Source organism: Chrysemys picta, chromosome 1 (genome assembly GCF_011386835.1).
Source record: "Chrysemys picta bellii isolate R12L10 chromosome 1, ASM1138683v2, whole genome shotgun sequence".
NCBI lineage: Eukaryota > Metazoa > Chordata > Testudines > Emydidae > Chrysemys > Chrysemys picta.
The window spans coordinates 22,246,483-22,273,053 of NC_088791.1; the positions used below are offsets into that span (position 1 = coordinate 22,246,483).

The 26,571-nt window shown below is 39.2% G+C and overlaps 1 protein-coding gene across 9 annotated transcripts in view; it reads left to right on the forward strand.

Moving 5' to 3' along the window:
- Positions 1-26,571, forward strand: part of CACNA2D1 (calcium voltage-gated channel auxiliary subunit alpha2delta 1) — a 660,196-nt gene that overhangs the window by 582,374 nt on the left and 51,251 nt on the right. For 3 of the 9 annotated variants that reach the window (XM_065553645.1, XM_065553650.1, XM_065553678.1), the window contains 8 exons: positions 2,259-2,327; positions 5,223-5,297; positions 6,009-6,083; positions 10,195-10,251; positions 15,678-15,749; positions 17,018-17,089; positions 23,446-23,507; positions 26,180-26,256. In XM_065553645.1, the coding sequence (XP_065409717.1) occupies positions 2,259-2,327; positions 5,223-5,297; positions 6,009-6,083; positions 10,195-10,251; positions 15,678-15,749; positions 17,018-17,089; positions 23,446-23,507; positions 26,180-26,256 (559 nt within the window). Of the gene's footprint in view, positions 1-2,258; positions 2,328-5,222; positions 5,298-6,008; positions 6,084-9,628; positions 9,812-10,194; positions 10,252-15,677; positions 15,750-17,017; positions 17,090-23,445; positions 23,508-26,179; positions 26,257-26,571 lie in introns of those variants that run through there. The other 6 variants (XM_008178507.4, XM_005296963.5, XM_065553653.1 and 3 more) reach the window with 5 other exon arrangements.

Consider the following 26,571-nt stretch of genomic DNA (forward strand, 5'->3'; position numbering starts at 1 on the left):
TAATAGTTTGAGTCTGTTCTAGTGGAGGGTCTTAGTTCAGCCCATTGCAGAGGGTCTCCGTTCTTGAAAGCTGGATCTGGTTCAGGATCAGATTTTGAAACCCCACTCCCAGCGTTTAGGGATGTTCACATTTAGGGGTCTAGTTCAGGCCCATCTCTAATAATAAGGGCACTTGTTATATATGTTTATCACAATATAGCTCCCGGCAGTGGCCTCTATCTCCTCTTACCCCTATCATTTAACATTCATCATTTGGCATTCATCAAGGGGCTGTTCTGGGTTCCATCCTCTCCTCCCTCTAGAGTTTATACTCTCTGTCTGTTTATGACTTCATCCACTCTGAAGGTTTCATATACTGCACCATCTTTATATAGGTAATTCCCAAACTGACCTCTCTAGTCCCTGACTTTTCTCCTTCTGCTTGGTTTTGTGTGTGTAAATGGAGTGTCTCCAAATAGAATCCCGTATCTTTCCACCAGATCCTTCTCCACCACATCCCTTCTCTAGATTCCCTGACAGTTCCACTGTCTTTCCCTTCTCCTGGGCTCACTCCCACAGTGTGATTTCTATTCCTGCTTTCCCCACATCTAGTCTCCTGCTAAGACTGTCACTGTCACTTCTCCTTCTTTAATATGGCTTAGCTCTGTCTGTCAGTGCCAAGGTATCCAGACTACTAAAATACTTGTCATTTATCCCTTTGACCATTATTATATTTTCCTGTCTGATCTCCTCACATCACTATCCATCCCCACCAATCTGTCCAAAAGTAAGCTCAGGTAAAGAATGGATCAGGGTGAGCACCTGGGGGAAGGACAACTGGCAAAGGGTTTTGGGTGAGCACATCTGAGGAGGAGTGGTTTTGGCTGTACGCAGCTGGGGAACAGTTAGGGTATAATTTTCTATTACTTCTCTCAGACCATATCATCTCTTGTTCTTGAATCTCCACACAGCATTATCACATTACTCATCCTAGTCAGGCTCCTTATCCTGAGCCTTGTTACACTACATATTCTGGTACCCACCTTGACCTCAGCTCTCTTTTCCTCCTACTCCCTGTTTTGCTCAGTACCTATCGCATTCCTTTCCCCTTCTGCTCCCTTCATTTTTTACTACTCTACTTTGCTCCATCTTCTGCTCCACTAAATATCCACTCCCACCTCCTTGAAATGCCTCTTTAAAACACATTTCTTCCAGGGATCGCTCTTACCTTCCTCTCCCCCCGATAATCTCTCCATACCCTTCTGTACTCTTATTCTGTGTCTTATCTTGTCATAGTTTGTCTTCTCTATGCCCTAGAAAACTGGCTTTTACCTAATAAATTCTTCTTAGAAGTTAGTGTGTCTCGTTACCATGCATGTTGACTATTAATGGCTCTCTGCACTTAGTTCAATCATAAGACTTTTCTCGAAGATAGTTCTCTAGCATCAGTCATCTGCCTGCATTACAGTGATTAGATTCAGGCCATCCAGATATACCCACAGTCTGCTCATGCCTGGGTGATACAACCAAAATATCTTCACGTAACGAGTGCTCTGGCTAAATTCTTGGCACTATCACCTTCCAGAAGGTTATATGTGGCAGTTTTTTCCAAGTGTGATTAGTGTACATCATTCCAGACATACTCCCTTTTTAAAGGTATTGCTTTTGGGAATGACATTAGGAAACAATGGAGATGCCATAAGTAGCTCAACCTGCTGTTTGATGTTTCTGTATTGATTTGACTTAATTGTTACTTTCCTTTTTCCTACCCCCCTGATTTAAGGAGTTGGGGTTTTTTCATAACTACTGCTAATTAGTTCTCTCTCACACATTCTCTAATGTATAGATGTCAATTAAGTCTCATCAACCTACAGTTCTCTTGAGTTGAGATATTATATTCTAATTGTAGAACACCACTCATCTTAAACATTGAGTTGTTACCTGTGTGTGTGGGGAGGGCAGAGCCTTCTTACACACACACCAGTAAATATATTAACACAATTTTTTACCCAGCAATAGAAGCTGGAAAAGTATTAATCAAATAGTTTATTCAAAAAGTATTGCACAATGTATTAAACACACTGTTTGACAATTGATCTTTAATAAAGTTTAAGTTAATTATTCAGTTAATAGCTTTTGGGGATTTTTAGCAAAACAAGAGCCCAGATTTATATCGTGGGTTTAAAAAAGGTAATCACCGATTTTGTCTTAATTTATTTTTGTTTAATATTTGTTATTCATTACAGATTTTTTTTTCATCCCTTATGATTATTTTCTAGGAACTGGGCCTTGTCATTACCGGGACTCTGCCTGTCTTTAATCGAACAGTAGACCAACAAGGGAACAAGGTAAGCTATTATTTAAAGCTGAAAAGTAAGTTTCAGTTACATTAATAAAACTTGATGTAGCAGTCCTTGTGGAAATAGATATTTCTATAAAGAGCTATCTACAGTATGCCTGTTTTGTACAATCAGAAACAAATGGTCATATCGAGTTATCTGATAACCACCTGGGAACAAGGAAATGCAAATCACATTGCTTGTTCTGAGTTTCAACATATGATATTACTTGATCTGTCTGCGTGACCTGGTGGTAATGAGAATGCATTTGGGGATGAATAATTACATGGGAAATAGGTGATAATAATTCATAGGTCTTTCCAAAAGAGAAGCCTAGAGACATTTATAAAATCTATAGAAGTTATGAAATTTCACGATAATAGGCAATAATTATAATGATACTTGGACTTCAAATGAACAGCCAGTTTTCTAGGGCATTGCCAGCAAAATTGAGTGAGGAAGAGGAATATCTGTTTTTTCCCTTCCATTACATGATGAAAATGATTCTGTCTTACTTTATAGAGTGCTTCCTGCTTTTCTCAGCGATAACACATTAGATTGTGTGTAATAAATTATATACAAAACAAAACAACCGTATTTACACTGCAGAATGAAGCATCCAAATTTGTCTGTATACATATACATATCCCTCTTTCACCTTTGTATATCTTTACCTGTCTGTTATGTAGGCTATAAGTTCCTCAGGGCATAGACCTGTTTTATATGTATTTTTGTGAAGTGTGTAGCAGAACTGTAGGAGACCTAATTTAAACATTAACATATCGAAAGAGAGATTAGATTTTAATTTACACACATTTGATAGATAGATGGATAGATTGACATCTAATTATTAGATAGGCATAATTCTATTATTTGGCCCTGTATAGTGTTGAAACCATGTATGTTTTTTGCTGCATCCTGACACTGCTTTGTTTTTTTCTGAATCACGCCTAGAGTATATTCTGAAGTTGAAAGTAAAAATTCTATATATTTGACATAGTCTCAGTGTTAATCTGGGCTACTTAAACTGTCATCATGTACATTTTATTCAGAGTTGGAAATGAGAAAGCATTTCCATTTTCCATTTATCCATTTGTGGATTGAAGTATACAAAAGCTTATTTTAGCCAAAATACTTTTTTTGATTTAAATTTATCAGAGACCATATAGGCCCAGGAAAAAAAAGTATTAGATCCATAATGTTTCTCAAACTAGTTTATGATAAGCTCCTTAACCTCTCCTATTCAGGGTCAAGTTCTTATACTCTTAGTCATGGAATATTGCCGTACCTCACACTGATCCCATTGAATTCACTGGGTCTGCTTGTAAAGTAAGGTGCTAGACACTCATTAAAGGTTCCTGAACTCAGTCGGGTTCTTTGGGGAAATTAAAACTCTATTACGTTTCCTAGGTAGTCTCTGCCGCCTTCCCCAATATGTATTCCAAACCCCTGGAGTGCCCTCCATGACATCCATGGGAATTGGAATGGGTGGAAATGATATTATGGAGATACATGACTCCTTTTTCCAGATGGGAGAGGGGAGAGCTCTTGTGTTCCCTGACTCTATGGTACACAGTACATACAGGCTTTGATGTTACTATGCTAAATACAAGTATCAGAGGGGTAGCCGTGTTAGTCTGAATCTGTAAAAAGCAACAAAGGGTCCTGTGGCACCTTTAAGACTAACAGAAGTATTGGGAGCATAAGCTTTCGTGGGTAAGAACCTTACTTCTTGTCTTGCATCTGAAGAAGTGAGGTTCTTACCCACGAAAGCTTATGCTCCCAATACTTCTGTTAGTCTTAAAGATGCCACAGGACCCTCTGTTGCTTTATGCTAAATACAGTGGCCTTTGTGTATGTACTGATTTTGCATGTCTCAATTTTTGAGTGTCCAGACTGAGACTCCTAGTAATTTGTGCCTGAAGTTTTCTGAAAATCAGATCTCTTTAGGGGAAAATCACAAGCAGGATTTCAAAATCTTGGCTAGAAGCCCTCATCAGGACTGGGACTACATTATGCTGTATACTGTCTAGACCAGGGGTCGGCAACGTTTGGCACACGGCTCACCAGGGTAAGCACCACGAACCACGGCAAGTGGGGGCCACGATCGGCTGAACCTGCCATGTCAACAGGTAAATAAACTGGCCCGGCCCGCCGGGGTGTTTACCCTGGCGAGCCGCGTGCCAAACGTTGCTGACCCCTGGTCTAGACACATAGGAAGACATGATCCAGACACCAAAGAGCATGTTCTACTTGTACCCTCCTTAAAAAAGAAGGGAAACTTGAAATAAGATTTAATTAATAGTATATATTGTAAAGTATATATTGTAAAAACATGAGAGAAAGTTCATAAAGACTTTATACGTTGTTACTATGCCATTTAAGTCATAATAATTTTGTGGGCCATATTTATGTTAATGACTTTAATGGAGATGTATTATACCTTTTATACTCCTATTCTGTTGCTTCTTGAAATTGTTACCCATTTATCCATGAAAGTACATTATTTTATATTGGAACCTGCTGTTTTCACTTCAGTCTCCACATCCCCTTTTTATTAGCCTTCTGGAATATTTTATTCTGAGGCTGGTGTTAATATTATTCCATTTATTGGCTGGTGTGGAATAAGGTCCTTAAAATCCATGCAGCTGCTCTTTTCTTCCTGTCAGTTAATCAAGCTCATATGAGTGCAGTAGTTGATCTCCACCCTCACATAACTATGCTGCTCTTCATTAAAAGACCAGCTGACTCTCTCTCTAGGTATGTATCACCCCAAAAAAGTTTTAACTAGTACCTGTCACGAAAAAAAAAATGAAAGCAAAATTAAGATTCAGCTGCTACATGTTTGCATGTGTATTGTCAACATGTTAAAACTGCCACTAACTTTTTGTAATCTTACCCCAGAACCAGCTGATTCTTGGAGTTATGGGAGTTGATGTCTCTTTGGAGGACATAAAAAAACTGACACCACGGTTTACAGTAAGTTGCCCTCTTTCGTTAGTATTAGCTATTTCCCTTTATGCGTGAATTCTTTTTACACACTTTCACAGACCATCTAACCGTGGGCTAGATGGGAGTCAGAAGATCACCAGACCTCCTATAGCGTACGCTCTCTTTTCCTCTGATCACTTTAGAGAGTGATTGCTTCCTCTGTAGCTAGTATCAGTGCTGCTCCACGAAATGGTCATCAGGATGCAGCTTACTTGCACAATACACCTGTCTTCTACTGGCATTGAAAGTAGCAGATCTTAAATCCCCTGGGGAGACCACAGAGAGTGCTGTCATCCAGATGTTTGGTGTATGTAGTCTTTTTATTACACTGTACACAGTGTACCTTCATTATGAAGTTAGTGACCTTTCCTTCACCTCACATATTAGTTTGTATGATAGCAGGTATAATTTATATCCCATGTGTAGAGCGAGATATTTTAGTAGTTAATTTCTAATAACATTTTTGTCATCATTGAAAACAAAAACCAAAGAAATAAAAGATTTTTTAAAATCGTTCTTATATGGTAGGTGAGACTGATACCTGGTTAACACCCCCCCCCCACACACACACACACGTACTTCAGCTTTGCCTTAGGCTGTATATTTTCCACATTCTGAATATTATTAAAAGGCCATAACTAAATCTTTTTCATTAGACTAAGCTTAATAACAGTGCACATCATTTCTTTTTTCTTTCAGTTGTGCCCAAATGGTTACTATTTTGCAATTGACCCTAATGGTTATGTTTTACTTCATCCAGATCTTCAACCAAAGGTATGAAAAATCATCTATTTTATATCACTGTTGCTCTGGAATTATTATCAGACATAAGAGAAGCACACTGTAAGTGCTGATTAAGGTGGTATACAGCAATGGTGAATATCTCGATTTGGGGGTTGATCCAAAACCCACTTTTGTCAATAGACCCCCTCTGATTTTACTGCGATTTGGACCTTGTTGAAAAATGAAAATCAAACATTCCACTCTTACACCATTATTGTCAAGCATATAATTTGTTACTTTAATAATATAATAATATTAATAATAATGAATAGCTTGAGGTAACAGCACTAAAGCTGATTCTGAAGTGTATCTTCCTTGGGGGGCGGGGAAAGATTGTTACAAGGTGACCTCAGGAACAGAACCCTTAAGAGTTTATTTCTGAAAATGTTTATTTTATTTTATTTATGCTTTGTAGCTACCATAGATTTAGTTTAAAGAAGAACTTTCATACTGAGGAGAACTTGCTTTTTTCATATTTCCCCTTGCATATTTCCTAATTACTAGAGTTGAGATCTGATTGAGAATTTGTCCAAAGATTATTGACTGCTAGGGTTTGGTTTGGCCCACTATAGAGAGATAGTCAGCTATGTGGAATTCAGATTTAGCTCTAGAGCTAATCCAGGATGTAAACTTTCTCAAAGTTTGGAGATGTTCAAATCAAAGGTTTTGGTTTGTACTCATCTCTGCTAATTATGACCCTGATCCTGCAAATATTTACACACTACATAGCTTTACTCATGTAAGTAGCCTCATAGACTTTAAATGGACTTTTCACTTTAGTAAAATTATATAGTGTATAATTATTCGTTGAATCAGATTTTTAATGTGTGTTTTAACGCGGTTTTGCCCCATCTTAGTCCATCTTCTTGTCTGTTTTAAGAGAAACTGTCAGGTGGCCTAATCCAATAGAAATATTTCAATGAGTTTTGTATTACTTTTACTAGAAACATTTTTCAATAAACATTCCTCCCACAGTGTCCGCAACACACACACTGCAGCATTGTACAGTGCACAAGAAATTGCAAGTCAAATTAAATAGAAACTAAAGAAATAAATGTAAAAATGACCAGACCAGAAATGTGTGAAAGGAAAAGGGGGAAAATCAACCAGGATAAATAGTGAAAAGCAAATTAGATTTTAGATTTTTCAGCTATTAATATTAAAATTTGCTATTAACATTATTAGGACAATTTATGTTTAAATATATGGGTGAGATTCTGCAAATGCAGAACTCTCCGTGCAGGGGGAAGTGGGAGCTAAAGTGATTCTAGGCCACCTTTATGGCCTTCTCATCCTGGACTGCTCCTCAGTTCCCTGCATAACTTATCCCTAGGGAACTACCCCCAGGCTATAGGACTGCCTGTAATCTCTGCAGCCTTTCCCTCAATATACCCCTCCCCTATGATGTCACCTATGGCAAGGCTTGCAAGGTCATCCTTGGAAGTCCTCCTTATAGCTGTCTTCCTCAGTTCCTGCACCAGTGGAATCCTACTGCAGATAGAGCCATGGCTTTTAGATCACTTTTAAACATTTCCACCTTTTTTACTTACCCCAGGGGTAACCAAGGATGGGTGATGATCTTATCTGTGGTTTTCAGTGGTGCATTTTATCCTGCAGGATAGTCATCATTCTAAATTTGTCATCTGAGAAATTTATGTGTGATGTAATAAACACAAAATTTTGAAGTACTTACCAGGTGTAACAGAAAGGGAAACTTATCTTGGAAGGAAAGGTTATAATTTAAACATAATAATCTCTAATGATAACAAGGGGAAGAAATAGAAATGTTGTCTGATAAAATAAAATAGATTTATAAAACTATTGCTTTTTGTCTATGTTTTCTTCATTTTCAAACTGCAATTAGTGTAAAAGTTCCTTTTTAAAAAGGAAAGAAAAGGAAAAGTTGGATTATTGGTTTAATAATTTGCATGCACTTCAGCTTAATGGATAAGTGCATTAGGCTTTTGATGAAGTGTAAAGGACTCCCTTAGTCAGCTTTCATTTGATGAATTAACATGTTGAATAGTTTTTGGAGAAATAGTAATTACACTGATGACATATATTAATTGCTCCATTACTGGGTGATTTTGTTTTCATTAAAGGTTATTAGAGGTCGCCTAAGAACAAAATGGTTGGGGCAAGTGTCTATTGTTGTTCGTCGCCTTTTATGCAACTGATATGAGCCCTTTGTTAAAGAGACAAACAAAATGAGTCAATGCATTACTATTATGTGGGGGCCAATCTTGCTAGGTGCTGAGCACTGATGTCATGTTCCATTGATGTCTGCCAGCATCCTGCAGGATCAGATCATTTGTTTGCTAGGGTGCAGGCTTCCAGGTTTTCCCTATGAGTTTAGGCTCTTTTATACATGCATCCTGATGAAATGCCCTTAAGAAGGGAATTAAAAAGTATAAAAAGCAAAGAACCATGATGTATTGTATAACCTAGATTTTTATTACCATTCCAGCACTTTAAGAGTAATTTCTTGAACTGCCTTTTAAAATAATATCATATTCACCAAAACTCACTTAATCTCATGACTTTACGATTGGTTTTCTGGGAAACCCTACTTTATTTTCAAATGTGGATTTATTTTCAAAATGTACTTCAGAACCCCCTTTAATTAAAAACAAATCCATACTACTACTCTGTGGTACTGAAGTCTAGTGAAGATGAATAGAGATGTCCCCCAAGTACTTCTCCAATGGCTGTTTCAGAATGTTCTTAAAAATGTATTATTTCATAAATGATATATTGTGTTTTATGTCCTCTGCAGAATGTGCAAACTGAGTATTAAGCATGCTTTCATTTGTGTATTATTATTATTAACAGTTGTACAGACTAGACTTTATTACTGCCAGTTTGTTTGGGGTGGTGCATGCAATCCTCAAACTAAGGTACACTACAAAGACCGATAGGTATAGAATGCCTGATCTTCTTTTAACACACTATATTAATTTTTAGTTGAATTTTGTGATTGCACTTAATATACTAACGAACAACATCTTAACCCTCTTTGCCAGAAATTATTCAATAGATGTATACCAAATCATACCTACGCATTTATCTTTGAAGAGGTGAGGGTGTGCTGGAGTGTCATTAGTTCCTTCTTTTGAATGCCTTTTGCTTTCCTTCCTAAAATCTGTAACCTGAAAATCAAAACTGGTTCGACATAATTAACATTTTGGAATATTGCCTTATAGTAACAACTCACAAATCAACAACCCCACCATTTACCAAGAACTTGTAAGGTTGTTATTCTGACTATCTTGAGAAAACACCATCATTTAAGTTACACAATCTACAAAATCATATTTTTAACAAAATACGAGTTCAATTCTAATCTCGTTTACATTAACTTTTAAATGAGTGATGCTCAATAATAAATATTAACTTACACTTTGATGTCCATTTTTATATATATAAGAGAGAGAGATATTAATTGTCATGAGCCAGAATCAGTTATCCCAAGGGATAGATCCAATCAGGGAAGTCAGTGGAGTTATACTGGAATAAACTTCTCTCAACATGTTCAGTCTTAATAGGATACAAATTCTGAAATAGAAAATGGATGAACCCCTGGCTCTACTGTTGATATCAACGTCCTTTCCGCCCACTGTTCATTAAGGTCCTGCTCCAAGCCCTTCTATGAATAAGACTTTCATTGACTTCAGTAGGCTTTGAATAAGGTCCTGTGTACTTTATGCACTTCATACTAGATATATGTTGGATTTGTTTTTAAAAGAAAAACAAAAGGGAGGTGGTTTGTTTTAGGAGCCAATGTTGTGATGAGTGAGAAGGAATGTGCTTTTCTGTGATCTATTAAAATTCTGGCAGAATGTGCTGGTTATGTAGAGCTCTCTGTTAATTTAATTCACCTGCTTTACCATTGTTTGTTGTTTGTTTGCCCAGCTTGAAACATGTGATGCTAACAGAGAACTCAGAACTCTGAAACTACTTTGTCAAAATGAGCTTAGTCTTGTGATTCCAGGAAAATGCCCATTGGAGAAGAGTAGATCTTGAGGGTAGAGTATAGACCATAAATAATTAACTGTGTGTTAATGGTGTGAAGTTATAAATTACTGCTTTTCTGTTACTTCAGCATATTGGTGTGGGCATACCAAAAGTTAATGTGAGAAAAAGGAGACCCAATGCCCAGGTAACTGTGAATGGAGGTGATCATTAGTGTGTTAAAATGCATAGAGTTGCAGATTAGATTTAGAAAGCTTCCGCTCTGCTTATTAGGAGGAACCTAACTAGGGAACTGTTTACTTTGACAAACAGCTTCCAAAGCATGAGGCTTGCATCCTTTTTTGTTAAACGATTATTGACGATTGTACCTGAAGACGTTCCTTTAAATTATGATGCATTACTAATAGCTGCTAATTAGAGCTGTGCTGTAAATATTATTCTTCAGACTTGGAAATGAATTTGCAGTTTGAAAAAAGAGACTACTTGTGCTAGATTTGTTTTCATAAACCTGAAAGCCAGGGGAAGATTGTGCTTCGTTCTTTGTGAAATTATTGCCAAGTCTTATTGCACAGTATGTGCTGTATCATAACACCCTCATGGAATTTTGGTGATTTGTGTAGCTTTCTATGTGGAAGTCTCAAAGTGGTGCATATGTTATCTGTCACTCAGAGCGGGTTTCTGTGATCAACCAGCATAACTACATCTATGGTTAGAAGCCATCTCACTAAGCATGGAAAGAAAATAAGTGACAAGTCATGCAATTTGAATTATGATAAAAGTCCTTGCATACAAAACACTTATTGAAAACAGTGAAATATAAAAAGAATGGTTTAACTATATAAATAGCAATACAAAAAAATTAAATACAGTATATAACATTAATATGCTACTCATATGGGAGTCCATTTTAGGGTGTTACATAATTTAGTATATGAAGTTAGCAGCTTATTTAAAGAAGACAAAGATTAATTGATTAGCACTGAAACAGTGTGAAATCCTGACTCCATTCAAGTCAGTGACTAACCCCCATATACTTCAACAGGGCCATGATTTTACCCACGATTCTGAACTTAGCCTGATCATGGGTTAGCTTAATGTATATAAAAGAATCTGACAGTCCACATCTTCAGATTTTACCCTTTCAGTCTAGGTAAAACCTAGAGTCTTGTAGTTCAAAGTAAGGAAGAGAGATGCCATATTCTAAGAATATGTAAGGATATAGGCCTGCTCCCAAAATCCTTTCAAAGAACACAATAATGACTGTTTAATGAACTTATTTTTATGTTGCTGCACCAGTTCTTTTTCTTTCTTTCTTTCTTTCTTTCTTTCTTTCTTTCTTTCTTTCTTTCTTTCTTTCTTTCTTTCTTTCTTTCTTTCTTTCACAAAAATAACATATCCAGGCTGAAAGTAGATTTGCTCTAACCTTGCCTGCATGCTTCACTTCTGGTGGTGTACTTCTGTTTTGTTTTGTTAAGTTCTGCTTTTGTATGGTAATGTTAATGTAATTGTGCTTATTTAGTCTGGTTGTGTGCACGTCTGAATGGGTAAATAGAAGAACAAACTTAATAGAAAGTTTGATTCTTCTTCACACATGCAAAATAAATAAATAACCAAGCAAATGACAACCTAGAGGAAGGGAAACCTTATGGAGCCCAAATACCTGAGAAATAAAACACATTCTTCAGGGAAAAAAAACCCACAGTGGGAGAAAAGATGGTTTTATGGTTAAGCTGTTGGACTAGGAGTTAATATTTCTATTCCAATCTCTAGTACAGATTTCCTTTGTGACCTTGGCAAGTCTCAGCATCTATGTTCACTCACTTCAGTTTCCTCATCTGCAAGATGTGGATAATCGTATGTACTTCATAAGGATGCTGGGATAGATAAAGTACAAATGAGTCAAGTACTTTGAGACCCTAAACCAAACAGCAAGATGCATTTAATGCATATTTTTGTTGAATGAATTTCACTGTTTTTGTTTTAAAGCAGTCATCTAACCTCTGGGACTCCTTAACTAAGACTAGCCCGGGTTATCATTTGAGAGAAATAGTTTATGTTAATTTGATGTGGTGATTTTTTTTTTTTACCATTTTCTTTTCTTCTCTGTCCCTTTGCGTATTGGAATGGGATACAAACTTCACAATGCCACTTCTGCCATGGCAATGCCTTCATGCATGCTGTTTGGGTTTGATCGTGCTATTCATTATCCATTGCATGTAAGGAAATATTTTTTTATTTGCTTTTACATTTTAGCCTTTTGCTATTTGTTGTTGAGTGTGATTTTGTTGGGGAAAAGTTGATGAATAGCAAAAGAGAAACTTGTAATGAATTGCGATATGTGTTTTATTGATGTTGCATTAAAGTTGATTAATTGTATATGTTCTAGATGAATAAGAGCAGACGATTCCTGTGCAATTATAAATACACAGTTAGTGTTTAATTGCCTGTATTTAGCCTAGAGTCCTTTGTTCAAACCTGTCCAACTGATACTTTCATTTCAAATATAAAATTTCTTCTGCTTCTCTTCAAGAGAATAACTCTTTCTTACTGAAAGAATGAAAACGCCATCCATCCAATAATTTGCACTTTTGTTTCTCTAGAATGGTAAGGACTGATCTTACAATCTTTTATACCCATGTGAATTCCATTAAACTACAGCACTCGTATAACAGAGAGCTGGGCTATTGGCCCCCAGTACTCCAAAATCATTTAGATGAATACATTTCCTAATAAGACGTATAGGACATGATTGTCCACTCAGACCAATGTAAATTGGAATTAGCTACATTGAAATCAATGGAGAGAAACTGGCATCAGGAGGAGGAGATTCATACCTGCACTATTTAGTAAAATATTCATATACTGTATAATGGCCATGTACATTTAATAGAAAGTCTAATTTTTGTCCTGCTACTATCAATTAGCTGCTGCCAAAATATGAGGGCTACATCTTGAGAATTTTTGTTTGTTAGGATAAAAAAGGATAGGACCATTGATTTGAAAGAAGACATTTTAGACTTATTATCAAAATAAATTAGCACAGTTGATCCTATCGCATCTGGAAGACGATGCCTCTGTCCCTTTGATTTAACTGCCTAGTAAATTGGAGCCTAGCATATACCAAGCAATAATAAATTTTGCTTAGCTAATTACATCACAAGGAATACTTATGCACTGATTGGTGAAAGCTTGAATCCCCATTTTATATGTAATGTCCCATTTACACAAAGCAAATTCTTTTCCACCGAATCAAAACAAAATACATTGGTGACCTGGTTCCTCTTCTGTACTGAATCAGTCCAGTATCATGTTCGCAGGGTTTAAAAAATATGCCCCATAATCCTTTTTTCTTAAAAGCCTAAACTACATATGTGCCTTACATAACTACTGAGTAACCAGGATTTTGCTGGGAGCTTTTACTCCAGGACTAGGGATAGTTAGAAACAGATGGTTGTAAAATTATAGATATTAAGGGCTTGTGATTTGTTCAGACACATTTCCCCCCACCCTGTACCACTTGATACATTAACAATCCTACATAAAGCCTTAATCCAGCAAACATATACAGTCACACTTAACTTCACACATGTGCATCAAGGATGGTCCAGTGGCTAGGATAGTAGCCTGGGACTTGGGAAACCTGGTTTTAATTCTCTCTTTTTCCGAAGACTTCCTCTTTGGGCAAGTTACTTAACCTCTCTATGCCTCAGTTTCCATCTGTGGAATGGGGATAATAGTACTTCCCTACCTCAGAGGGGTGTCCTGAGGATAAATGCATTAAAGATTATGAGGCGCAAAATGAACATCTTGAGCCTCACTTAGAATGAAGTCACCTATGTGATTTGTGAATCACACATGTGATGCACATTGGCTGCAGTGTGACTGATTTTCTGTCAGAACCCACTCTGCACACACAACTCCCTTTAGCTATTCCCTTTATTGTGTCACCTCTGTGTAAAAAAAAAAAATCCAGTGGAAAATTCACTAAGTGCTGCTGAAGCAAAGGGTTTCAGTGCAACACAGTGACCTTCTGTTTTAAAGGACACTTATGCACTGCTATTGAAGTAGCATACGGCAGTGGTTTTCAAACTTTTTTTTCTGGGAACCCAGTTGAAGAAAATTGTTGATGCCCACGACCCAACGGAGCTGGGGATGAGGGGTTGGGGTTTGGAGGAGCTCAGGACTGGGGCAGAGGGTTGGTGTGCTGGGGTGACAGCTGCGGGGTGGGGCCAGGAATGAGGGGCTCAGGGCTGAGGGTGCAGGCTCTATGGTGGGGCCAGGGATGAGGGGTTTAGGGTGCAGGAGGGGGCTCAGGGCTGGAGCAGGGGAGTGGGATGCGGACTTACCTCCGGCGGCTCCCGGTCAGCGGCACAGCCGGCCTGCAGAGGCAGGCTTCCCACCTGTCCTGGCACTGTAGTCCATGCCACACCCTGGAAGCAGACAGCAGCAGGTCTGGCTCCTAGGTGGAGGTGCCGAAGGTGCTCGGTGCAGCTCTCGCTCGCAGGCACCGTCCCACCCCAGCGCCCATTGGCCATGAACTCAGGGCGGAGGCAAGGGGCAGTGCGCGGAGCCCCGTTGCCCTGCTGCCTAGAAGCCGGACCCACTGCTGGCCGCTTCCGGGGTGCAACGCGGTGTTGGAGCAAGTAGGCACTAGCCTGCCCTAGCTGGGCAGCACTGCCGATGGGACTTTTAACATACCGGTCACTGGTGCTGACCAGAGCCGCTGGGTTGCTGAGCAAGGCGACCCAGTTCCTTACATGCCGCGACCAAGTCCTGGGTCGCGATCTGAACTTTGAAAAACACTGGCATACAGAACATGAAATATGGAAGACATGTTTCTGCAGGTCACGACAGTTTCCATTTTAGGTCTTTGCTCGTTTAGATCCTGGTTCAGCAAGGTACTGAAGTACATTGAAGTCAATAGGACTAATTGTGTGATTAAAGTTATATATGTGCTAACTACCTTGCTTTATCAAAGCTTCATTTTTACAAATTACCATATGTCAGACTTTTTGTTTGAGGCAACTATATGTTCCATGATCTCGTTTCTATAAGAGGTTCTTTTCATCTGACCGTATCCTTTTGTCATTCCTTTCTCTTGTACTTGCTGTCCCTTTCATCTTCACCCACAACCAACTCATGCCATTGCCATCAGTCTGCTGTAGGTTCATTATAGTGGAGTGCAGGTGTTAATATTACCAGTTGCCCAGAAGACTTTCTCACTATCTGTCTCCCCTTTCTTTTTGGTGGCAGGAAACTTAAGGAACGACTCTTTGTCTGACAGGTCACCCTGTTATCATGCTTACAATTAGCAGAGGAAGCAGCCTTCAGCCATTAACACTGTGTGACCAACCGTAGGCAGGCACTAGTTTTTAGGGTTAATCCAGTTATCACTCACCTGATTACCTCTCTCTTTTTAAAATCCATTTTAAGTGAAATAGCACTGTTAACAATCCACTATGCTATATCTGATTAAAAGATAGAATGGTAAGTAATCCTGTTTAAACAATCTTTTTTGATTTAAGGGAGGGTTTGAATGATTTCCAGTGACCTATTCATAACACCGAGTGAGAGATCTTTATTATTTGATTTGTTTAATATCTTCTGCTTCAGAATCCTAAATCTCAGGAGCCCGTTACACTGGATTTTCTGGATGCTGAGCTAGAAAATGATATTAAAGTTGAGGTAAGAAGCACTAGTAATGTAGTGCCTGCTTTGATGTATATATTCTTCACTGTTCTGGGTAATAGCTGAAATATAATAACTGCTGCACATTCCTCCAATTTCCTTAACCTCTTGTTCTTCTAAATGACAGATGGACTTCAGATTTTAATTGCTCTTAAAATGCAGGTTTAATTAATAGTTTCTGAAATTTATTTTGAATCTATGTATTTTCTTCTTTTATGCACCTGGCACATTTAAAAAACCCCTGTCATTTGAAAGATTATATTTTTAAGATTAAGATTCCCGATTATTCTCTCTCTATAATGGGGAGTGCCATCAGGAATGGTAGAATCATTCAAAACAGTACACTTTTTTAAGAGTGCCTAGTGTGAACAATGCATGACCCACTTTATCATGTAAGCAGATAAGCTCTGTTTATGACATTTCTGAAGCATGCTCATGAACTGCAGAACATATTTAAACAAAAATTCTTTCCCTCCATTTTACTAATGCAAAATTATTATTATGACTCAACAATCAATTTTAAAGCACTGAAAAATAAGCAAAGTGTTCACAACAAACCCGAATCCTCCAAAACAAAAAAACAAACAAACGAACAAAAAACCTTAAATAAGACATGCCTATCTTATGATATCATTATAAACTCAAATTCCAGGCAAGATTTGTTAAAGATTCATACTTCTTTTGGACAAACTTGACCCAAATTATTGTTTCACAACCTCTATAATTCAGGTTTCAGTATAATGCCAGCTGAAAGTTGGTGGTTCCAATTCCATTGGACCCAAAACTCAAAGCAAGACTTGGGGAGGGTTAATCCACACAGACTGAAACAAAAAGTTTGTACTCACCCATTTTAAGACACACTATAGCTGACTTTCAAATAGCTATCATGAAAATAACTACAGCTATTAGGCAAATTGCATTAGTTCTGCATCAAAATTCCCATTGACTTCACAGTAGTCCTTACTGTCATGAGGAGTCTTACTAGTGTCAGTAATATTGCTCAACAAGAGTATGAAATACAGGATTGGGCTCTCTTTATTAGGGATAAGATAAGTAGGCTTGAGTGGGCTATTATTTTCAAATGTGTCAATATGATAGTATTGCTCATAAGATGCAAAGGATCTTGGAAAACATTAATCATGTTGTACGTCACTCCTAGATTCTGATTTTCCTTTTGTCTCTTCCCCCTACCCTCTTCTTCCTTTTTTATTTTATTTTTGTTTGCTTTTTTTGGTTTTGTTTTTTCTTCATCTACTTGTATATAGATTCGGAAAAAAATGATAGATGGAGAAAGTGGGGAAAGAACATTTAAAACATTGGTCAAGTCTCAAGATGAGGTAAGACTGTAACATAGGCTGTCCTACTTTCAGAAAAGAACATTGCAAAATGATGACAAGAAACTCTATATTTTTAAGAAACTTTTAGATTATAAGAAACTTTTATATTTAAAAGCTAACATTCTACTTTTCCAGTGTTCTATACAGGGCCGGCTCTAACTTTTTTGCTGCCCCAAGCAGCAAAAAAAAAGCGCCGCCCCGCCGAGTGCTCTCCCCCCCCCCCCCCCCGAGCCGCCGGAACCCCCCCTGAGTGCTGCGCCCCGCGCCGCCCCCCTGCCAAGCGCCACGCCGCCGGAATGCTGCGCCACGCTGCCCCCCGCCACCCCAAGATTGGCCGCCCCTTACCAAGTGCCACCCCAAGCATGTGCTTGGTTGCCTGGTGCCTGGAGCCGGCCCTGGTTCTATAATAGCCTCGTGGACAGGGCCGGCTCTAGGTTTTTTGCCGCCCCAAACAACAACAACAAAAAAAACCTCCGAGAGCGCAACTGCTGAAGCAAAAGGAAAAAAAAACGTCCCAGAATGCCACCCTGGAATTGTGCCGCCCCAAGCACATGCCTGGTTTTCTGGTGCCTAGAGCTGGTCCTGCTCGTGGATTATTCCTGTACAAATATTTTCCTTCCCCCGCCCTCCCCGCCCCCGAGTTGCCAACCTTCCTGGCTTGTACTAAGGGAAAGCACACATTTCTTAAGAACAAGGGTATTTTGTTTCTCTCTTTCTTTGGTGCTTCAAAATCATACAAGTGTTTATAAGGCCCTGAATTCTGTTGTCAAGGATTTAGCAGAGATTTCTCATACTTCTTTACGTGAATCCCTTAGCAAAATTGGTATAGGAATATGTTGCTTTGTAAGGCATTATATTCTGGTTGGATATGAAGAAAGTAGTGGGGGGGAAATAATTATACAATTTACAGTTCCTAGATTAGGATTCATTACAATAAGCAAATGAATCATCCAAACACTTACAGTGATAGTATAGATTAAATTTTACTCTGGATCTTGGTGTGCTTATGGGATGAAGTGGGTTTCTAAACACCATGTCTTGGTTGTTAAATTTTATTTTCCCAAGAAGTTAGACCTAGAAAACTTGGGCCTCAACCCTGACAAGTTTTGCAGTAACACAAAGCTGCTTTAAAGCTGAATGATCTGGCAGCCCCCAGAAATAGGGGAATCCATAGATGGTGTAAGTCTGCCATAAGTCTGTGCCACATCACTTAAGGCCCCAGGGTAGGGTGTATATCAGTGGGCGGAGTAACAACCGGAGTACAGTAGGCTGCACTCTGTTGATTCCTACCTGCCACAACAGATCTTTGGGGTTGTATTGTAAATAGTAGGAACAGCTTGAAGAGGCTTGAATTGACCTGTTGTGGCCCCAGAGATGAGGGGAGATGTAAAAATTGAATAGGAAAAATATAAATGTATAAAAAAACAAAAAAAGTACATAAATCATCATTTATATATATAAATATAAACAAACCATAAAGTAGTAAACGGAATTGTTCATATGTATTCATCATTGATAGCAGCAACCTTTGCGCTGTAACTCTTGTTGCCCTTCCCCCACCAACAGCCTACATTCTTCTGTCTCCAACTCTTACATTATGTCCAGGGGCAGCTCTATGTATTTTGCCACCCCAAACACGGCAGTCAGGCAGCCTTCAGTGGCATGCCTGTGGGAGGCCCGCTGGTAACGTGGATTCGGCGGCATGCCTGCGGTAGGTCTGCCAGTCCCGCGCCTTCAGCGTACCCGCCACCGAATTGCCGCCAAAACCGCAGGACTGGCGGACCTCCTGCAGGCATGCCACCGAAGGCAGCCTGACTTCCGCCCTCACGGCGACTGGAACGCCGCTCCCCGCGGCTTGCCGCTCCAGGCACACGCTTGCTGCGCTGGTGCCTGGAGCCGCCCCGATTATGTCTGAACTGAAATGGTAAGAGAATTTGGGCCTGAGCCTACTCTTACATTGCTGTAATGCCGGAGTAACCCCACTGAAGTCAATTGAGTTAAATTTAGTTTCCCAACTTTCTGATTGCAGAAAACTGAACACCCTTGCCCCGCCTCTGCCTCACCCCTTCTCTAAGGCCCTGCCTCAATTCCCATCTCCCCTCCCTCCCTCACTATTCCTCACCCTCACTCACTTGCTCATTTTCACCAGCTGGGGGAAGGGGGTGGGGTGTGGAAGGGGCTGAGGGCACTGGCTGGGGGTACGGGCTCTGGGGTGGGGCAGAGGGTTGGGGTGCGGGAGGGAGTGAGGGCTCCAGCTGGGGGTGTGGGCTCTGGGATGGGGCTGGGAATGAGGGTTTTGGGATGCAGGAGGAGGTTCCCGGATGGAGGGTGGGGCTGAGGGGTTCGGAGTGCGGGAGGGGGTGTGGGCTCTGGGAGGGAGTTAGTGTGAGGGAGGGGGCTCAGGGCTGGGCAGAGGGTTGGGGCATAGAAGGGGGTTTTGATGTGAGCTCCGGGCAGCACTTTCCTTCGGTGGCTCCCGGAAGCAGCTGGCATGTCTCTGTGGCCCCTAGGGGGAGGCATAGCCAGGCGGATATGCGTGCTGCCCATGCCCACAGGCCCCGCTCCTGCAGCTCCCATTGGCCACGGTCCCCAGCCAATGGGAACTGCAGAGCCGGCGCTTGGGCTGGGGGCAGCACGCGGAGCCTCCCTGGCCGCTCATGCGCTTAGGGACTGCAGGGACATGACAGCCACTTCTGGGAGCCGCACAGAGCCAGGGTACACAGGGAGCCTGCCTGCCTTAGCCCTACTGCACTGCTAACTAGACTTTTAACGGCCCAATCAACGGTGCTGACCGGAGCTGCAGTGTCCCTTTTCGACCAGGCATTCCGATCGAAAACTGGATGCCTGATAACCCTAGTTAAAATGGTGTGAGGTCAGAGTCAGGTCCCACTTATTTCATTTGCCTGTGAAGTATGTATTGCACTATAAAATTATGATAATAATCATAGCATTCTCACTCTCATCGCATTCAGTTTATTTTATTTTTAACAAAGTAATCTGCAATAACAATGCAATATGAGCAGATGCAAGACTTTTTCATGAGGATGACAGTTTGATAAAATGAGGGAAAGACAGAAAATGATGCAAATGGGCATGTTATGTTTGTTTTCCTTCCGTAAATTCTTGAAATCCTGGAAAACCTGAGGACCAGTGTTTAAATCAGTCTCCTTGTAGGACCAGCACTTACTCCACCTATTAGTTTGGCATGATAAGAGGATCATGTTACACGTGATGAATTAATCTTCAACAATATCTCCAATGTCATGCACAATCCAGACTTTTCTTTAACATTAAGCATATGTGTCTTATATTTCCAAGTTCTTTTTTACCTGCACACATATCCATGGCAACTACAATAATAAAATCCCCCCCTCCATTAACGTCTGAGATACCCATTGTCTATCCCACAACATGTGAGAGTCCTGGCAGAGTGCAGAATTCTGTTCTAATCTGATCTGATCCCTCAGGAGCTCTTTAATGAACTTAAAATCAAAAAGGAACCCTACAGAAAATGGAAACCTGGACAAAAGAATAGCACAAGCATGTAGGGACAAAATCTGAAGGTACATCTACACAACAATTATACACCCATGGGTGGTCCGGGTCAGCTGACTCAGTTTCTGGGGCTGTAAAATTACAGTGTAGATGTTTGTATTCAGGCTGGAGCCTGAACTCTGGGACCCTGTTAGTGTAGAAGGTCCTACAACCCAGGTTCCAGTCTGAGCCTGAATGTCTATACAGCAATTTTTAGCCCCACAGCTCGACCCCACTGATCTGCCCAGCTGCGGCTGTGTCATGGGTCTTTTATTCCAGTGTAGAGGAATCCAGAAAGGCTAAGGAACAAAATTAATTACATCTAACAAGAGACATAAAAGACAACACGAAGACATTCTTTAAATATATACATACATACATATATGCATCATTTAAAAACAAGGAGCAAGGGAAAGGTGAAGGAAAGTGCATGACTTCTACTTAGTGGGGAAGGAGAGCTAATAATGGATGACATCAAGAAGCCTGTGGTGTTTAATGTCTGTGTAGTTTCAATCTTTACTAAAAAGGTAACTTTTGAACAGATACTTAAAACAAATAATATTAGCAACAAGGGGGAAGGAATGCAAGCCAAAATGGGGAAAGAACAAGTTAAAGAATGTTAAGATCAATGCATTCAAGTTGCAGAACCTCACTAGGTTCTTTCTCACCCTACATTTCTTAATATATTGGATTTATATCTCTCTATTTATTTTCAGAATATATGCAGTGTGTATAGCTGCAATGCAAGCTCTCCTACACTGTTCTGTCAATATGCCAGAATACTGGCCGGTAGGGCTCACCTCTAGGGGGAATCATAGAAGATTAGAGTTGGGAAAAGACCTCAGGAGGTCATCTAGTCCAACCCCCTGCTCAGAGCAAGACCAACCCCAACTAAATCATCCCAGCCAGGCTTAGTCATGCTGGGCCTTAAAAACCTCTAAGGATGGAGATTCCACCACCTCCCTAGGTAACCCATTCCAGTGCTTCACCACCCAACTAGTGAAATAGCTTTTTTCTAATAGCCAACCTAGACCTCCCCCACTATAACTTGAGACCGTGGCTCCTTGTTCTGTTATCTGCCACCACTGAGAACAGCCTAGCTCCATCCTTTTTGGAACCCCCCTTCAAGTACTTGAAAGTGGTTCAGTTTCCATGCCCAATTAATCCTTGGCTATCTGCTGATATCCTGAACAAAGGTGCCCATATGATGCCAAATGTAAATAATAGTAACTTTTGTGATCTGGACACCTGTCCACTAGAAAGTAGGCTGAAATCTCCAATTCATTTCACACAGTTCATTGAACAGCCCTCGTATGACAGTGACAGAAGTACTACTGACCTTATCCAGGTTACAGCTAGAGACCCAGTAGTGATTGGTTTCCATTACCCATCCTCTGAGTCCCGTGTGGGACGTGGTGAGAATATTACATAATCATAGTCATCTTGGCATAGGGAAATTCCTTGTGTCCTTAAAAAGCAACAGAGGGTCCTGTGGCACCTGATACTTGTGTCCTTAATGTTTCATGAAGTCACAAATGCAAGAGAAAGATAAGGTGCATTTACTGCTTTTTTTTAAGTGGATGGGCAGTGTGACAATCAATAGTACGAAGTAAATAAACATGGGTGATATCTGTGCTGAATAAGTTCACCCATCTATAAGTCTTAAGTCAAAAATATCTCCAAGCATTTCAAGCATCTTCTTTGTGGCAAAATGGCTCTTAGATTGTTTACACCTGCCCTGCTGTGCTGAGAAATAACAAGAGAAGAGAGATTTATTTAAGTTATAAAAGTCAGAAGGAACCAAAAACACCTTTTTTTTCATAATCATGTTAATTTTTGTGTTTTTATTTTTGCACAGGGACAGAAATAACATGTACTGTAGCACATATGAACAGTATTAGTAATGTTGTGATGCAGCAGCTGCACAGATTTTATTGCAGACATCCTCATAAATCTTTGTCTCCGACTATAAAGCAGTAATATGCTACAGCTGGCATATACTTATAATTTTTAATGTGGAAAAATGAGTAAAACTGCTCCAGCGGGGTGCATTAATGATGATTAAATCTTCTACGGGAAGTCAGGGGACCTTTTAAACTGTCTGTCGTGTCATCTTTCATTCCAGAAGCAAGTGAATTGAAAAGCTAACTTTAATCTCATACTTCACGAAAACACTTATGCTCATGCTTAACTTTACACAAATGAGTTGTCCTATTCACTGTAATGGGACGTCTCATGTACATAAAGTTAAGCAAATACATAAGTGTGTGCATGACCAGAGCCATAGAGTATTTATCCCTGTATATACAATGTCCCAGAGACACAGACAAGCAGATATTAGTATATGTAAGTATGTACAGGCATAGTGGTTTGTTATTATAGGGTTGCTTATAAATGCTTTGCTGCTGTCACTAATTTTTTGTTTAGATACAAGATCACTGGGCCATTCTTATGGGGGGGAGACTCTTTCCTGTATTTAAAATAAACAATAAACAAGAAAAAGAAGTAATCTGACAAATAGACACTAAGGGTAAATGGACAGGCCAAATTTATGGTTCGTTATACCTGACACAGCACTTCTAAAATTCTTTATTAGATTTAAAGAATGCAGATGACTCTGTAACATCTGTTCTAAATGTGGAAATTGTTGAAGAAATGTAATTGCAAAGCAGGTCACATTTTAATGAAAGGAGCAAAAGAATTCCAACAGCTTGTTTGTTATTGAGTTTTACATTCCTTTCACCTCAATAATAAACCAAAACCTGGCATTTACTGAGCCTCCAGTGGCAATGATATACTTGTTTATCAAAATTGCTTTCCAGAGGTATATTGACAAAGGAAATCGAACATATACATGGACCGCTGTGAATGGCACAGATTACAGGTAATTAATCTGTTTTTTAATAGAAAGTGTTGGTTTGTTTGTTTTGATGAATAATTTTATTTTTATTAGTTATAACACTAAAAAGCCTAGGAACTGACTCTCTCTGTCCAAAAGAATGGAGAGACAAACATTGGTGCAGTGCATCTTCCTTGAGGATTTCCCTCTGCTCACCACCTAATGAGATAAGGTCCAGTCCTGCAGGCCTTAAAAAACAAAAACAAAAACAAAAAAAAACCCCACTCCCATTGCCCATGAGTGTTTTGCTGAAGGAAGCGTACAGAGTCAAGGCCTCAATCTTTTGTGGAGCTTTCTAAACAACTCGCATACTAGCAAAGTTTCACCATACTTACTAAGACGATTGTGTGGTTCATGGTATCAATATTAAGTGGACCTTATCTTTTCAGGGATCTCATAAATTCTGCAAGACTCTTAAAATCTTTGTAGTGTTTGATTTGTAACTGTGTCTTTGGTTGTGGTCCTCTCCCTCAGCTCCTCCTCTAATCCCACCTTTTCTTGCAGTCTCTCCAACAATAATTTCCATTCCCACACTGGCCTTTGCAAGTAAAATTTAAAAAAATAAAATAAAAAAGGAAGCGCTAATGTTTCATGCCTTTACAAAACAAGCAATATCTCAACCTTATTTTGTGTAAACCTCCTTCTCAATCTTATATTCATTATTTGTCATGTCATGTCATGTCATATCTAACCTACCGTGTCAGATTTTGGCAAGCAAGTACTGTGGTATTATCACTCTAATGTGCAGTTGCATTTAAGAGGCCATATACAAATGTTAAATAACAATTATATTATTTTGTATATAAAATTGTATGGCTATAGATAACAGCAGAGAAAGATAACACTCTTTGGAAAAGGTGCACCACACTCTCTCACAATTAGCCTGAAATGCATGATTTCAAACACTATAGCTACACATCGCTGTGACACTGGAAGGGATGCGACATCCCCTTCCTAAAGTATTTGGGCTGAACTTGGTCCAAGAAAGTTATCAGACTTTAGTTTCAAAGCTGAATACTTTTAAGATTACCAACATTGGGCCCAAATTCTATGAAGTTCTGAATGTCCAAGTTAGGGCACTCAGGACCTTTCAGGACTGGACAAATTGTCACAAAGCAGAATCACCGTCAGTGCAGTGTTTTGCCTATGTAGTGTGAAACTGGAAACAACATTAAAAGGATTATTTTATTTTAATAAAAATATGTACTATTGGGAGTTTTACCCACAATAATAATAGTTGCATTACTATGATGTCTAGAGACCAAGTTGGGGTAGTAGGCACTGTGCAAATATATAATGAATGACAGTCTCTGACCAAAATATTTTACAAAACAAACAAACAAAATACCACCCCATGAACCTAGTTGTTGTGAATTAAAACAAAGAGCTGGCTTGATCTATACGATTCAGAACCTTGTTTTTCTGTTGTTACCCCCATTTTTATTTTCTGAAGGAAAGCAGGGTATTTTTCATCCTATCGTGCTATCTACTACGCAGTACAGATGCTTATTTGATTTATATGTGTTCTCACTTCATACCAAATTCCTCTCATAGCTGTTTTTCATAGGCTGAGAGACAGCAGTTAATCTCCTGGGTTCACATTGCCGCAGTCCCATTAAACATAAAATTATAGATTTTAATTAGTAGTTTCTGTTAGCAATAACTGTTAATGGCAGGTAAACCTCTCCTGATTTCCCTCGAGGGGAACTGATAGAAGGCTATCACTAAATAATCAGGAATCTCACTTCTGTGATGTTTAAATGGCAAATGCATTATTAAAGGTAATCTTGCTTATGGCCCAGTTGTACAACTTCTTTTAATGTTAATTTCTGCAGCCATCCATTAGAAACCAGTGGTAAAATGCACTTTTATGTTAATGAAAATTGAGTGCAAACATTAAGGATGTGGGATGAAGTAGATACGTCTCTGATGGGGATTTATACCTGTTACCTTTAACATCCTTTTTTAAAAGTTCTGCTCTCAGATGCATTCATTGATTTTTAGTGGCAAAACCAAAAGGCAGAATCATTTCTAAACAACAGTGGATATTGAAATCAAAGGAGGTGCATTATAAAATATATTGTACTCTTAAGGCACTCTTATATAATCCAGTTCAAAGAATTGTTTTGTCCAGAAGTAACTGCATTACTTTAAGAAGATATTCTGTCTCTCGGAGATAATGTAAATTCAAGAACTACAAGTTTGTGCATTACATATCAGTAGCTGTCTTATTACTAAAAGGGGACTTGGTCATCATCATACTCTTTTCATAGCAATTCAGAATTATGTGAGATTTTTTTTCAGATGTTCTTTAAGTCTAACTTTCAATGGATATAGCCATAAAAATTGTGACTGGCCTATAAATTTTATGATGGGTGCAGATCCTAGAATGCCTCCCACTTTACTTCAGGCCCCTATTACATGTAGTTAATTTCAACCCCATTGAGGTGCCTAAAATTAGCACTATGGCAGTGTGGGACTGTATATAATAATCAAATCATCTCATCTCACAATAATTTTCATCCCCAACTTGTTAATTGTTGTCAAAGACACATCAAAGCTGACTTGAGAAAACTGCTTTAAAACTTCTAAGTTTTCTCCACTGAGCTAAATGTGTCTTTATGTCTTTGTTTATGCCTTTGTTATTTCTGTTGCAGTTTGGCCTTGGTATTACCATCCTACAGCTTTTACTACATTAAAGCCAAAATAGAAGAACCAATAACTCAGGCCAGATGTAAGTACTTTGAAGGTTCTCTGGGTTCCGACCTACTTCTGACACACAGACATTTTAAAAATTTAATTTTGAAATTCATAGTGTGTGGAGTTCCCTAATGTTATCATAATGTACCCAAAATCTACAGCAATGATTCTAACCCATTGTAAACATTCAAGGTACAAGAAATATTCTACATAGCTAGAATATGTGCAGGTACCCCAACTTTGCTCCTTCCCTTTTGCTATGTACCTATAGAATCATTGCTTTGTGTATCCTCTGTTGGTGTCGTTTTAAGGGTCTGCTAGCTGACATTTAAATATTCCACCTGTTAAA